General features: G+C 46.4%; 1 protein-coding gene across 2 annotated transcripts in view; it reads left to right on the top strand.

Annotated features, from left to right (window-relative positions):
• Positions 1–16,347, top strand: part of NTN4 (netrin 4) — a 45,226-nt gene that overhangs the window by 13,889 nt on the left and 14,990 nt on the right. For both annotated transcript variants that reach the window (XM_062611317.1, XM_062611316.1), the window contains exons 3-5: positions 5,097–5,384; positions 13,355–13,481; positions 14,781–14,969. In XM_062611317.1, coding sequence (XP_062467301.1) covers positions 5,097–5,384; positions 13,355–13,481; positions 14,781–14,969 — 604 coding nt within the window. The remainder of the gene's footprint in view (positions 1–5,096; positions 5,385–13,354; positions 13,482–14,780; positions 14,970–16,347) is intronic.

The raw sequence follows: 16,347 nt of genomic DNA, 5'->3' as shown, positions 1-16,347 counted from the left end.
GGTGATGCTGGGCACGCAGCCAGAAATTCCAGAGCTGGGAGGTGGGACACAAGGGCTTCCCTTTGCCTTAGTGCCAGCTCCAGGCAGACAGCGCCTAACATCCTCCGCTTGCCAGGCTCAAGGGGAATTTTTCAGGAGGCAATGGATGAGGTCCTGGTGCTGGCAGAGCTCCAGCACCACCTTTACTGCTTACATTTTCAAGACCATTTTCCAGGCACTAAATAAACCAGATAGCTCCCAGTGGCATGGAGATTCAACAGAGCCCCATAATACAGGCCAACTAGCTGCATTTGTTTAGTGCCTGCATACTAAGAGACACTACACACTCCTAATGCAAACCTTAACTTTTCTGTTAAACACTTACCTAGAAATCACATGCCCTTTTGAAAGGTTGCTTTTGCTGTCTCTATTTGGAGAGGACAGAAAACGTTACATAATTTTTTATTCTTATTATTTTTTCCTGTATTCCTGTAAAATAGATTTAAAAAATAAAACCAGCAGCAAAAATCAAACAAAGCAATACTGAATTTACCAAATCCCCAGGATCCAAATGGATGAATCACTAATAGGGTTAGGTGTTGCATTTTCCTGCATCCAGGTTGGATGATGCAGGGTAGAGTCCATCAGTCTCTTTTGGAAAGAAACCGCAAGTCACTTCTTGCAGTGTTACCACCTTGGTTTTCATTTACAAGCAAATAAAAAAGTGCTTGTATTTTTAATATTTGTTTATTGCTTTTTCTTCCATATTCCCATTTGTTGGCTTGTTCCCATGTATATATGCTTCCTGAGTCTCTCATCCATTTATTCCCTCTGTTTGTCACTTTGTGAACCGTCTCCTCATGCTTTTCAGGCTCAGCAGGGGAAGCTCTGGCTGAGGCCAGGCTCCCATTTGGAGGTTGGGGTATGGCATCTCCAGATGGATGCTGAGAAGGGGCGCATGTGCAGGGGTTGTAGGTTCCTGTCCATGGCCTCTGCAGTTGTGCCTATTTCTGAAGGTCTGCGAGGAAGAAGTTTTTTGTGGATCATGCATGACTCTTCAATGTCATGGGCATCTGGGTCCCTAAGGGGTCCATTTTATCTCTGTGGATACTTATACTTGAAAAAAGTCCAGGCTGCAGCAGGTGGAGGCTGCACTGATCCGAGATGCACCCATGACTCGTTGGGAGGGTTTTGTTGGTGGCAAATGTTTCATTGGTTTTGTTGACTTCCTCAGACAAATTTGACTTCAGAGCCTATTTTGTTGCTGTCAGCATCCTTCATTAGCATTTTCCATCCCACTCTGGAGATACAGATATAGATACAGATATAAAGATGTCCTTTCATTGCCTCTCACATGTAAACATGCTGAGGTACTTCTTGCAAGGGGACTTTTATGTATTTATAAATTGAGGTCACTGTGGTGCAAGCGGTTACTTGAGTGCAGCATGCTCGCGGCTGCTGCTTTATTTATACTCAGGGCTACATTACTGCATCTGCCGAAGGGCAAGTAGCTGAGGCTTCTTGTGCCACTCAGACAAAAAGCATGTGAAGTAATCAACAGAGCAAGAGCTGCTCGTGACAGCCTGTAAGGAAGCTGAAATGCTGTGGAAATTTATTAGAGGGTGTCTATGTGTCCAAACTGCAGCCAGCTGGAGCAGTCTGCTTGAGAGCAGGATGTTTTCACTCTACATATGCGCACGGTGTTGCAGGGCAGCTTCCCCGCTGCATAAACCCGGAGGGCTTTGGGAAGCTGTTGGGAAGAGGAAATGATGGCTGTAGATTGGGCACATCACCACTATGTGTGATGTGCATCTCAGAGCAGCTGTGGAGCACTGGCTCAACAGAATTGATCAGAAGAGTCAGCTGCCTGCAGCCGGGCAGTGGGACCAAAGTCTTTCAAGCAACACCAGAGAAATGATGGGTTTACAAAACCCCATCATCAGATGTTTATGCATGTCAGCAACACGTTCTTTTCAAATCCTGCCAATATGCTTCCCCTGCACTGTTTAAACAATATTCTGGTTGAGGAGGCCTTTGACTGGTAGCTGGGGGATGCCGGCAGAACCATAGATGTGAAAACCTGGTCAGATCTGCTGTGCAAACCATGGCTCATTCATAGACAAGATGCTGCAGCCCTGGTCCTGTCCTGTTGGTGGGAGAATTGCACAGAAAAGTCCGAAGAGAGATAAAGCAGGAAATCTGGCACCCGCACATGAGTGTATGCGGGGCTGGGTTCAGGGCAGCATGGGGCTGCAGACCCATAGCAGCTGTACGAGGGCAGGGTGGCCCCAGTGATACGCTGACTCCTGAGATGGCTGGGATAAATTGGCAAGGTTAACAACTGAACAGGGAAGTCCTGGTGGGAAAGACATCCTTGACATTATTATGAAGTCTCTGGAGGCTCCAGCTCAATCTGGTGGGGCAGAGCAGAGAATTGCTATTTGTATGGTGTCCTACATGTTATAATGACTGGTTTGTATTTTATTAAATCAGGGCTTCCAGCGTCTGGGGTGGAAGCATCAGGATGTTTAACTGTCTTGGCAGCACTGAAACCAAGCTCACCCCGTTATGGTGTACTACTTGCAGGGTGCAGCATGGCCCTGAATCTGGGGCTGCCAGGCACAGTTGGAAAGGAGAGCTGAGAGCCCACAGCCCCAGGGAATTACAGTTAGGGCTCATGTTTAGCATCACTGTTTTCAAGTAGCCATAAAAAGAAATGTTTCTAACATTTTGGGGCCTGAGCAGGAATACTGGCTCCATTGAAATCAGCAGCATAACTCCCCCTGAATTCCTCACAGACAAGATTTAACTCTCTCAGCATGAAGGCGCTCAGGGTTATTGATTTTCTCACTGTGATTGTCTTTGCTAGTACTGCAAGCACCAGTCACATATATTAAACAGGGATAGATAAACAAGAAAAACTGAAAATGATGAAAGTCTGCAGCTGCATCCAGCATAAAGCATTCCCATTAATGTATCTGCTTCACTGCTCTCATCTAAATCAGGACAAAGAACTCTCTGAGATGCAATTTATCTAATAACAAGAAACCCAAAATACTAGTTTTTACTGAAAATTCTCAGCCTGGCATTTTCCATCATCTCGACTAAAGGGAAATCAATGTCTCCAGTTTGGATGTTTCCCAAGGAATTTTCTTTCCATATCTGAAAGCGTCGTGTGTTCACAAAGCCACCAATGAGTAAATGTGACAGAATGACGCTGATTTAAATTTGGTAAATAACATGTCTTGGGGAGAGATGCGGGACCTAATAGTTGGGCTTGTTTGGATTTCTGTTCATATCTGCTTGATACTTTTATTTTAAGAAAGCAGAATGGTTTTGCACGTTCCTGAAAGAGAGGGGAAAAAAACCCTCAACTTTTGTAATGTGTTAGTTTATTAATACCCCTCATCATGCTCAACATTTCTGCACAAGGGGCGTACTGCTCACCAGCCTTGTCCTCTGACCACCTCTCCTGGTTAACCTTCTCCCTTATCTACGTCTTTCTGGCAGAAGATGCTCAAATGCCTTTGGAAGGGAGCGTTTGCAGGATGGCAGAATGGGGCGTGCAGCACAATGTGCTTGACAGTGCACGGTGCCCAGCACCAGCATGCCTGAGCCCCACTGTCACTGGCGCTTGGTCGCATCTGTGCTTGGCAAGCTGACAGGACACGCAAAAGCACGCTGCCACCATTCAGCTCCAAAATGAGCTCTAAATCTCCTTCCAGGCCGGGACAAAGCTTCCTCCAGCTGGATCTTGGCAGCTCTGGAGGAAAACCAGGTCCCAGCCAAGAGCAGTGCCAGCAGTGGTGGGGCTGACGGCAGTGGCAACTGGCAGGCAAAGCCTGCAGACAGGCGAGCTGGTAGTGCTAGGATTATTGTTTCCAGGATCCCTGAATCCTGGTGAAATAAAAGGGGAGCCTTCATCAGCAGAGGCATATCAGCCACATCCTTGTGAGAAGCAGATTTAGGGAGAGGAGGCTTTGATCCCCATAAGCAGTCCTGGCAGGCTGATATGCTGCCTCTTGCTGGGCACTCCACAGAACCTCCTGGCAGAAAAGGATGGCCACCCTTTGCTACCACACACCGCCTTGCTGTCTGTGGTAAGTGGGCTGGCTCTTCAGGTGGCATGGGTGGTTCCCAGCAGGGCATTTCAAAGAGTTTTTAAGCTGCTGCTGAGAGCTGTGCATTGAGCTTTCAGGCTGCATCCCACCCTCAAACACTCATTGAGTGACTGACTGAATGTGGCTCTAAATCTTGTAGCTCATCAAGCCTTCAGTGGCTGTTCAGTAAAGGCTGTTTAACTATTTAGAAAGTGTCACTGTAAGTTGAATGTCCTGTTAACTAATACAAGTGTCATAAATGTGTCGGTTTATGCCAGCAGTAGTTATATGAAATATAAGCTGTTTCTGATGTCTCACTGTAGGCAGCTAGACCAACAACTTTCAAATAAACCTCTTCAATAATATTGGTTATTTTTATCTAGTGCTCTCAATTTTCATCTTGACCCAATATTTACCTATACAATCAGACCAAAGTTAAATACTGACTGATAAGTATTTGTTTAATCTTCAGAAGCCCCCCACTTTTCTTTCCTTCTTATCTCAGTTTTCTGACTATTTGCTTGCTGTCACTAATTGAATTGCCACATCTAATCACTTTTCCACTAGGAACCAGCCTGGGACTGATAGGAGCCAAATATTTGGAGGTCTGGTCTTTATCTGTTGAAACTACAGCCATCTTGGGGGAGGAAAGGTTAATGAAGATAACCTGAGCCTCCACCTGAGCATCACCTGCAGGACTGCTGGTCCCTGTGCTGGGCCACAGCATGTACCGGTGGCACTAACCTCTGCTTCAAGTTAATGGTGAAATACCACTTGACACTTGTAGGGTACAGACTTCAAGTGTAAAGGGACATAGAGTGACACAGGGGGGTCATTTTGCCCACAACAGGGTGGAGATGGATTTGCTGCTCCTGCTTTTTGCAGAGGCAGAAGAGCAAATGAGAACCTGGCACATGCTCCCAGGGGATGCTCCCATTGCCGTTCCATCCCCTTGGATCACGGTGGGGCTAGCTGACATTCTCCTTTCTGCTTCTCTTGCTGCATTTCTCTGCACAGGTGATATATCGAGCCCTGTCACCGCCACATGCTGTGGAGGACCCGTACAGCGCGGAAGCCCAGGCACAGCTGAAGATCACCAACCTGCGGGTGCAGCTGCTGGAACGGCAGGGCTGCCCCTGCCTCCCACCTGGCCTGGCCCCCCGGGTCCCACAGCCCTCCCCGGCCCTGCACTACGCCATCTATGACTTCATCGTGAAGGGCAGCTGCTTCTGCAACGGCCATGCTGACCACTGCGTCCCCGTCGCTGGGTTCAAGCCCATCAAGGCAGCTGGCGTTTTCCAAGTGGTATGTACATGTGCACAACAATGTCTGCGCTGCAGGAAAACAGGGTCTTAAAAATAGTGGGGACAGTATAGAGTATGGTGTAGGTCCAAGTATGCATTATTTGACATGCGATGCCCTGAATTCAAAGCTCACTGAACAAATGCGGTTTTTACAAGGGAAGTGGTCTTCACATCAGGCTGAAGCACTGGGCTTCCTTTGTGCCTTGGTGTGGGGTCCACCAGGAGTCTTATCCTTCAGGAGTGCTCCACAGTAATTTGCAATAACACAATAGGTAAAATATTATAAATGGAGGGCATTTTGATGATTAAGAAGGAGATGAGCTTCTCTGAAGGCACTGCACATCTTGTGTCCATATCTTCAGATGCTGGATTGGGTCCTGAAGCAAAAGGCCAGAGAGCTGGGCTTTGGCTCTCACTCCCAGGCTTTTCTGTTGGAGTTTTCAATACCTTTCTCCAGATAAAAGCCCTGTGCTCCGTTTTTGAGGGGAATCCCATCACAAAAGCTCTGAGCTCAAATCGCTTGGGACCCACCAATACCTAAACCCCAGTCCTCCTATGTCCTAAAAAAGTGAGGGCCACTAATCCCTTGGGGAGGTGATGGACACAGCAGCAGCCCATACATTGGATGCCTGCAGCATGGCATGCCTGCTCCCTGCCAGTCTGGGACACAAAATGCCCCCAACACATCTTGTGCTTTCTGGCCATCTTGGCTGGCTCTGAAAGTCCTGGCTTTGCTGGCAAAGGAGCAGAGGGAAAGCCAGGGCAGTCAAACATACTGTGCTGAATAATGTTAGAAAGGAAAAGATCATAAAAAACCCATAAGGCAGTTACTTGAGGTAAGCAGGTCTGGCATTCATCCAGCTCTTCGGGGAACTCTCATATCACTTAAATTATGGTCTCAGGCATGAAGCAGACAGCATGTTTCCCTTCTAATAGGGCTAGTCTTGCAACATCTTGAAAATACACCAATTTGAAAGCATGCAGTGCTATGATTGATAAGGTTGTTTCAAGTAGCACTGTTCTGCTTTCCACAAATGTTCCCTGAGCACAAGCCTTTGAAAGGAGCTGTTTGCTCAGGATTATTTCAATGGGATGCAATTGCACGGGAGCGTGCCCCAGGGAGTTGTAACAGAACCCGCAGCCAAACACGCTTCCAGTATGGCTGTAGCCTATGAAAACCATAGCGCACAGGTAACAGGCAGTGCTGTGGGAAGGAGTCAAGTGCCAAAATCACACTGAAAACCAAAGCAAGAAATAGCAACAAGCTGCTGCACCGGCCCCGGGGGGACTGAAGTTCAACTCCGGTTATAAACACGTATGTGGCAGGAGTCCCAAAGGTGACGTTTCTGCAGTGAAGCTGACTCATTTTAATGTGCCTTACAGCTTATTCCGCATGTCCCATAAGGTCTGTGCCAGTGTAGGAATGATATAGCCCCAGGGTTTGCAGGAGGGTCAGGGAGTGGTAAGATGTTTCATCTCCCAGTACCACTTTTTCCATCATAGGACTGCGGCAGCTGGAACTGAGCCTGGTCTGTGCCAAGCTCCAGCCTGATGCGAGGCTGCTGTGATTCAGGGACTGCAGTGACACCCCGCTTGTGTACACTAGTAGGCGTTTGCCAGTGCATTGCTTGAAGATGAGAAGAGAGGATTATTTCCAAGATGAAAGCAATACACGTGTGTGTGTGTGAACAGAAAAGGGACAAAAGATTGTGGGGTCTGTGGCTGCTTAACTGGAAAAGTCAGAGAAACTTCTGAAAAGAGAGCAGGATTTCAGAAAGGGAGCATTTTTTGTACTTGACAGTAAAAAGTCACCTAGAAGATACTTCTGAAGAATTACAGTCAGTCATTCAAGTGTGAGATGGGGACTTCAGTCTTGCCTTTATGTAACTGTATCCATATGGGGTTTTAGCAGAACCTTCACTATAAAACCAAGGACAACAAAAGCTGGGAAGCACATTACCATTTCACAATATGATTATAAAATCTGGCTCTGTTTTTATGCTTGTTTAGACCAGAGCACACTTGAAGAATACTCCTTGATTAAGAAAGTTAACATCAAAATTTAAGCAAGTTTAAGATACTTAAAAGAACTAACCAAAACAGAACATAACAAAAAAAAACACAAACACTTTTCCAAAAACTGTATCTGTAAGTTTTCTTAACCCCCTATTTAGTCTCAGCCCACAGGCAAAATCCTAACTTCAGGCTTAGTTTTAGTCCCTTCTTGGCCAGTGGAAGACCCAGACATGTTTCTCTTTGTGGCAGTCACTGTGCAGGTACCACAGAGCAAAGCTTGCCAGAAATTCCCCTGCTCACCCTTTCTCCTGAAGGAGAAAGGAATTTATGTAGGAAAGCTCTGGGTTCTGATTTTAGCACCAGAAATGCCATGTCAGCCTTTAGGTGAACTCTGAATATACAGGTGTGGCTCCTATCTCTCCATGAGCTTCAGAGCAAGACTACAGAGAAGACCTGGCTATCTTCCAGCAATGGGAAGGGCTGCTCCTTGTGGGTACTGTGATCCCATGTTACACACTTATGTGGGACAGCTATCAGGATGATACAGATATACCTCCTTCTCTTCCCTGCTTCTCCCAAATTTGTTCAAAAGGTCACTACCCTGATCTCATCAACAGCCTAATGCATGCCGTGGAAAAAATGTGTATAGACAGACGTACCTCACACTGTACCATGCAAAGCAGTTGGATCAGTTTGTGAGCTGCATTACGTGGCAAACCACCCATGCAAGTAGAGAAATGGATTCACATTCACCAGAGGTTGCTCCTGATCTTCAGTGTCCATGAGAAGACTGGGTTTTCTGGCTGATCTGTAGCATAGGAGCTTCTCACCCCTTGCCAGTATCTCTGTGCATGGAGCTGCTGCTGCATGTTCTTGGTCCCTCACCAGCTAAAGGTGAGGCATCCACATAGCCTGTTGTGTCATGAAAGAGGAGATCAGCCTGGAGATAAGTAGGATCTTGAACTTTAGGACTCCAATGTGAGGAAAGCAAACACAGGGATACTTCTTGTCGGCTGTGTAGTTGTGCCTCAAGCTGAGGGCAGGACTTATCCATCTTGGAGACTCATTGTCCCTCCCTGACTGCAGAATCCTGCAACAGCTCAGTTGAAGGTTGGCCTAAACTATCAGTCTTAGAGGGCTGTGGCCTTACTGTGGCTTCCTGCTTTTACACCTGTGAGATGAGATCATACTATCAAAGGATGACTTCATTATCTCACTGGTAATCCAGTATTATCAACTATCTAATGTTTCCCACTCTGTCCCTCCTTTTCTCTCTTGCACTCCTCCTAGTGCAACCCCATCTGCACATCTTTCACCTGCATTGAGCAGAATGAGAACATAAGAAGTGGTATGGGTTTGTTCATCCTCTTGTTCTATTTTTCCCTCGATGTCAGTTTAAATAACATGATACAGCAGCTCTCTTTGCTCTGAAAAAAGGAAGTGGGAAATTAGAACTTATTTCTATCTTCAGTGAAGCTTTCCATGGACTTAAGACACATGCCCAAAGCAGTTTGGTGTGGTGCTGCTGCCATACTGAAATGATACTGCTGCAATTACACTTACACACTTCTTTAATAGTCCAAGGTGCTGTGTCAATGTAAGCCAAGGACTTTTCCAGGAACTGTTCTTTATTTTCTAGTCTGAACAGACAAATAAGTTCAGGAACCTGATCAGTGAATGAATGCATCTGAACTTGATTACTGACAGCTGCCTGACAATGAGACACCAAACCCCAGATATACCTCACCTAATTTTAGGCATGCATTTTATGTACCCTGGTTAGCCAGCTCATATCCCCAAGCTCCTTCCATAATTATGAAGGGGTGGAGGGATACAGTATGATTGGGATCCCAGGTAGACAGAGATACCATGCTAAAGCACTTCTGTATAGTCAAACAAGGTGAATCTGCCTCCCCCTTCCCACGTGGCCAACCCAGTAGCTGTTATAAATTGTTATCATGCTACTGACATCAAAAGGTGCTGAAGGTCTTTTCCAGCACCACTGACAGAAGCCTATTGTGCAAGGCATAAAAAAAGCCCACCAGACAGCTCCCACACCATGGACAAGCTTTGTATTCTTTCACAAGAACAAGATAGGATATCAGAATTTCCTCATACAGAAATTTGGTTGTATGGTGCTTTGGGAAAGAATACCTCCCCACATGCTGACAGCAGCCAGTAGGCATTGGTTCTAAAATTGGCACAGTGGCTCTAGTGCAACACAGTTTAAAAGCTATCGTTAGAAACCCAGCATGAATGATGTGATTTTCCTTTAGGCTGATATTATGCTCATTTTCCAGGAAAGTAAAAAAAATAGAGAAAATACAGTTTTAGCAGTTCCAAGAAAGAAATGCTATTAAAAGCAGTTGCCCCTCCCAGCTATTTAGCCTATTTACACTTGGGGACATCAATTTTTTTTAGTGTGCGTTTGTTTTGGACTCTATATAGTGGGTGAGTTCTTTCAATAAAAACCTATTCATAACAGGTGGCTGAAAGCATTTTTGCCTCGACGCAGGATTTCTTTCTCACTACCCAACATTTTGGAACATGATAAATAGGGGGGAAAGTATTTTATAGCATTTGACTAAAGAAAAAACCCTATGTATTTGCAATCTGAAAGGAAGCATTGGAAGGTTATAATTCAGCAACAAAAGGCTCTGGAAGGAAGCATGCCTTAGCAACTGTCTTTGTATAGAGAAATCAGCCGCTCGTTCATCTTACGGAAGTCAACTTTTGTAACACTGTTTGCATTGTGCCCTCTAATGACTGACGCTGCAACAGGGCTGTCGAGCTAAGAAGGGAAACAGTGTGAAAGTGAACTGGGATGTAAAGACCCTCTGTCAAAATGAAAAATGGTATGAGAAGTCTTTGCTGCTTAAATGAGTCGAGAGCCATGTGAATGCTGAAAAGGGTGAGATGTACTGGCAATTGTGTTATGTACTTAGCAATGAGCTAGAATGACCCAAGTGGGTATGCCTTACAGTTAAACATAAAAGAAGGTGAAAAAATGTGTGAGGGTCACATACTGCCTTCAGAAAGGTGCTGAAATTACAGAGAAATCCTCAGAGACAGGTCCATCATTTCCACACTCTACCTCAGGTCCCAGCAGAGCTACTGGGCTGGTTTCTCAGCCCTGGCTCCAACTGCTCCATGGCACAACAGGGAATTTACAGGGCACTGTAGTCTTGCATCTGGCCCTCCTACAGCTTTTACAAGCATTAATTTCGGCTGGCATAGACAGTCTACTGGCTGTTTTTCACCTGCCGCCTTCTATTACCCCATCTTCTTGTCCTGTCTTTCTCCCATTTTCAGCTGTCACGGTATTATAATTTAAAAAATACCTGTCTGCTATGGGCTGCAAGAAAGAGCTTGCTAATATTCACCTTCTTTTGTTGCTTCCAATGCACAAAAATCCTTTCTGTCATGCTGGAATTATTAGAAGAAAAAAGAGATTTTCTTCAATGGGATAAAGCTAGGATGGAGAGATATTTTAAAGCAGAGCTGTTTTAGTTATTTAGAGGTGTAACCATTATAATGCTATTGAAAGGGGATAAATACATCAGCCTGAGGCAAGGTTTTTGAAGCACTTAGGTCCGACATTCATTAAATTTCTGGGTAAAAGGAATAAGGGGGAAAAAGGTATTAACTGAACAGCTGTGCTGAGAAACAAGTTATTAAAGACCCCGTTTCCCTCCTCTTGCTCAGTTAAGGCTGGCCATTTAGCTGTTTGTCTTGTTCAGCAGCAGGTCTGTGCTCCGCTCTGCCTGGCTGAAAGGGGATGGGGTCACCATGGGACCTGGAGGGGCCTTGTAGAAGCTGAGTTTTCTTAGGCTCCAGCCCATTTGAGTAGCACTGCTGTAAAGGCACAGCACTGTGGGAATTGGGAACCCTGCTGCCTGTCCCAAAGCTTGCTCCCAAAGACTGGAGCCTCTGTGGCTGCTTCTGATGCAGAAGAGGGCCAGCTGGTCCATCATGTGCTGTGCCTCTGCAGGTGCTTCTCATTCTTTTCAAACATTAGCACTCATTTAAGCATAAATAGATACAGTAAACCAGACACCCCAACTACTATCTGCAGTGAGACCAACTGTGATGAGGCCAAACAGAACAGAAAGCGATGTTATCTTAGTATTTGTGCTTTAGTTTAGATGCTTGAGCATTCTGTCTGACTCCATCTGTATCTGTCCATTGCTTACGCAGTCCAGTTGCTGTACTGTATTTTGCTTACTCCTGTTTTGATGATCCAGACATTTTAATAGGACAGGAAAGGATCACTTGAAAAGTTTTTGAAAGTTTCTGTTGTTGGCATTGCTGCTGAAAAGTCTTTTAAGGACTTTCTAGGTCGGTTTTAAAGTGTTGTCTGTGCTGGTTACATCTGACCCCTGTGAGAGAGCAGCTGAAATCTATTCATTACAAATAAATAGATCAGAAAGTTATCATTAGCCAGGAGTGTATTGGGGGGGTGGGGGTGAACCTACGTAACAAGTAGGAGCTGTTTATGACATGTTCAAGTTCCTCTTCTGTTTTGTTTACTGCTCAGGTTTTTCAGAAACCTTTTTCATGGCAGGTCTCATCAGCAGTCATACAGTTAGGAATAGCACACTTGGAAAACCACAAGTTAAACAGAGCGGAAGGCAGCATTTTCCTGTAGCTGAAGCCATGCCCCAGATCTGAGCTGGATCACCAGGCACCCCAACTGCCCTGTATTGTTCCTGATGCTGAAAACAGCTGGTGCAGCTGCCCAGCTCCTTTGGTTTTATGACCAACCTGTGGTATAAGCTCAGGACCATGCTGGCAGGGCAGGCTGAGGTCTTTGAGCAGCAAGAGAAGCAGAACCATACTCAATTTGTTGCCTTCCTTTCTCTACCACTTTCCCTATGACTGGTGAAGGAAGGGGCACCAGGGTGGTGAGGCATCTCTCAGCTCGTTTCAGCAAACATGGGATGCTGGTTGTGTTCAAGTCTGGCCATGCATCTGGGGAGACTTTTAAATGAAATGTACTTAATAAAACTGTACTTAATAGCAAAATGTCAAAGGAGTAAAGCTGCAAGCACAGGCAGCCACCAAATAGCTATGGTAAGTAGCTGCTCCCCACACTCCACAGGAAAAGGCAGGGCCTTCAGCCTTGCCAGCAGAGCCATGCTGCTTTAGAGCTTGATTTCATTGCATCTAGGAGCTGTCGGGTTGCTCTTGCCCTCTGGCTACGTCCTGTTTTCTTTGCTTTTGCCAACAGTGTGAGTAATGCCAGCAGCTGACAGGGCAGCTGGCACTGAGTGTGCTACGCTGGCCTTTCATCTCTAATTACCCCCCTTCCAAGAGAATGTCTAGCTGTTAAATTATCTATCTGTCATGAGCGTATCTGAGTATAGTCACTCATGGTCCTTGTGCTATCCTTGGCTCTTCCTCTGTTATTCCTAGATTCTTCCCAGTTGCCTAGGATGAGTGGATATCTGTGTTTTGGGGGGTTATATTTTTTTTCTTGTACTTACTTATGTTGGTGACGGCAAGGCACGCAAAGCTGGCTGCTGACATTGTGGGTGCTATTTCTGCAGTACTGCAAGGTGTATTCATGTTTGGGAGGGAGAAAAAGAGAAAGGTTTTGCAGTGTTTCCCAGGGATGCTTTGAATCTTGGCCCTTTTTTTTCTCTCCTGGAAATTCATGCTTCAGCTGGAAACTCTCTGCTAAAGGTCCTTTACGTTCTCAAAAATATAATAAAGTTATGATTATACAATACCATGACATGCAGATCCGCAAATACTGATCTAATTGAAAATATAACTGCAGAATATTTGCCTTTGACTGAACTGGACATAAAGGCAGACATCAGGCTCGCCCTCTTTCTAGTCTATGTAATAGTGTCTAGCTGGCGCGGTATCTCCTGTATGTTGGCATTGCTTGTGTCCTGGAGACTCTTTGGGCTTTACTGTAGGTGATCCTTGCTCTCTTTCCCTTACTAGGTCCATGGGAAATGCATGTGCAAGCACAACACAGCAGGATCCCACTGCCAGCACTGCGCCCCGCTCTACAATGACCAGCCTTGGCAGGCTGCCGATGGCAAAACCGGAGCCCCCAAAGAGTGTCGATGTAAGTAGCCAGCCAGGAACAGTGTCTCCAGGGCCTCTTCTGGAGCATAATGCTTCTCCTCCTGTGCCTTTCTCCTGTATTTCCAAGAGGCAGCAGATACTGTGGTGGTGGGCAGGTGCTGGCAAAACAGCTTAGTGAGTGGAGAACCAATGCCATGCTCTGCCCAGAACCTACCACATGTTTATATAGCAGAGACAGCCCTGTTTGCACAGCCCCTCACTTGGAAATCCTCACAGGACCATGCTGTCTGTTGATTTGGCCTTTCTGTGGGACCCAAGTGCATCTCCTTGGGATATGGTCTTCTGCAGTGGGCATACTGCAGGCTGCTGGGGTGCCTTGAAGGCAACCGGCAGCCAGCATTGTCCTCTCCCTGGGCAACACTGACAGATACGTTTATGGGAGGCATGGCCTTCTCTTCTGGACATGGGCTTTGCTCACCCCCTGGGCACTGGGGGTAGGAGAAAGTGTGGTCTCTGGGGAGGTTTAGGGATTACTTCTACGGTTCTGGGCAGGATGCTCAGGGTGAGTGCAGGCTGCATGGGACTGCAGAGCTGCATGGGGCAGTCTGCTTCAGTATCAGCAGCAGTCTAATCAGAAAGGCACTAAGGTTTAACTACACCACCCCAGAAAGGTTTGCAGGCATACTGAATGCCATTGTTCCCTGGCTACAATACTATCAACAGTGAAGCTAGCATCAGCCTTCTCATGTGTGCTGTGGTCACATTCACTGCAGTATGGATGTTCCCCAAGGGAATGACAGTGAATCCCTGTTTCCACCACCAGCATTTGATAAGCAGCAGGTGGAATAGATCTCACTTGGCCCCTGACTTCAGACATGTGTGCATCCAGACTTCCTCCACTGCCAAGACAGGGAAAGAGGGATGCTTGCCTTCTCCCACACACCTCCCTTCCACCTGCCTTTTCCTTCCATCAGATGAAAGGAGCATCCTGACAGCATCCACATGGCAGATGCTGTACAGAGAACTCCTCTCTGAAACAGAGAGGAAAGGATTCTGCCCCAGCAGAACCAGTGAGGTCTTCCTGCACCAACCTGTACTGCGAAACCCATACTGGAAATAAAAGAGTTAAAGAAATCATTTTTTCCTTAAATATGACCTCTAGAGGTTGTGGAGTGTGGATGAAATTGTGGTGATACTTCATGCCTTTGAATGAATAACTGGTTCATGGGTCAGCTCTCTTATTCCAAAATGTGGTTCAGATTTTTCACAACTCTTTTCTATAAATCAACATCTTTCACTGCCTTAATGAGTCTTTCCGTTCCCTTTCTCTTCATCTCAGCATGCAAGTGTAATGGACATGCTGACACTTGTCATTTTGACATGGATGCATGGCTGGCATCAGGCAATCGCAGTGGTGGTGTCTGCGACAACTGTGAGCACAACACAGAAGGGCAGCACTGCCAGCGCTGCAAGCCGGGCTTCTACCGGGACCTCAGGAAGCCTTTCTCTGCCCCAGATGCCTGCAAACGTAAGTCAGTGACCACTAACAAAATGCTTCTCGAGTGGGAGGGTGTTAAAGGAGAGGTGAGATCTTCCTGCCCCTCCTTGAAGCAATCTTCTTGCTTCCGGGAAGAGCAGGGAGTTCTTTGAATTCCCTTTTGATGCTGTTTGCAAAAAGCAGTGGTGTGGTTTGCGGGGCTAAATCCTTCAGATGCTGCAGACATATCTGTCCTGAGGATCCCTGTAGCCTGAGGGCAGGGAAAGAGAGATGATTCATTGACTTTCTCCTGCTATTTTTGGAGAGCAAAAGCTGCATCATGTTTTCACGTTCTCCTTGTTTGGCGATTGCCTCAACCTCAGAAGGGTGCCTCAGGCAACAGCTGATAAATAGCATCGCCCACCAGTGCGTGTTCACAGCATCAGCAGGTGGGTATGCAGAGAGAGACAGGAACATGAGTTAAGTGATATTCCACAAGGCATGACACGGAGGAGGCCAGGCCAAAGGCAATGACTTGGACACATGTGAAATTAAATATTTCCCAAGCAGAAGCAGCAATCTAAAAGCCATGCTCCCCAGGGACCACTGTGAGGATGGTGACTCAGTGTGGGGGACTCCGGATCCCCAAACCATGCTGAGTACGTTACACTGGTCAGCTAAATATAGGGTGAAGGAATGCTCTTCCCTCTGCATATACAGCCACCCACTGGCTTCACCAGATTTCTCCTCACTGACCCAAGTCTGGAGGAGGACATTCATGAGTGACAGAAAAAAATCTAACTGACACCCTGCTTGTGCCATGTGAGGGGACACTGAGCACATCTCTCTCCTTCAAAGGAGAAGTACCTGTGTTTAAAGTAAGAGAAACCCTTTTGCAGTAGGGAGCTGCATTCCAGGTTGGGAGGCTATATGAAGTTTCACTTCTGTCTGCATGGTCAGGTGGGGAACAACTTTTGTCCCACTCCTTCACTGCACATCATAGAATCATAGAATGGTTTGGGTTGAAAGGGACCTTAAACACCATCTAGTTCCAACTTGTCTGCCACAGGCACAGACACCTTCCAGTAGACCAGGTTGCTCCAAGCCCCATCCAACCTGGCCTTGAACACTGCCCTGGATAGGACAGCCACAGCTTCTCTTGGCAACCTGTGCCAGCACCTCACCACCTTCATACTGAAGACTTCTTCCTAATATCTTATGTAAATCTACCTTCCTTCAGTTTAAAACCATTTCCCTTTGTCCAGTCACTACAGGCCATTGTACAAAGTCCTTCTCCAGCTTTCTTGTAGTCCCTTTTTAGGTACTGGAAAGGCTGCAGTAAGGTCTCCCTGGAGCTTTCTCTTCTCCAGGCTGAACAACCCCAGCTCTCAGCCTCTTTCAGCATGATCCTCATGAGACAGCTCAGCCT

This window comes from Pezoporus occidentalis, unplaced genomic scaffold (genome assembly GCF_034315485.1).
Source record: "Pezoporus occidentalis ecotype Australia unplaced genomic scaffold, CSIRO_AGI_Poc_V1 ctg152, whole genome shotgun sequence".
Taxonomy (NCBI): Eukaryota; Metazoa; Chordata; class Aves; order Psittaciformes; family Psittacidae; genus Pezoporus; species Pezoporus occidentalis.
This window is presented reverse-complemented; position numbering and strand designations above follow the sequence as displayed.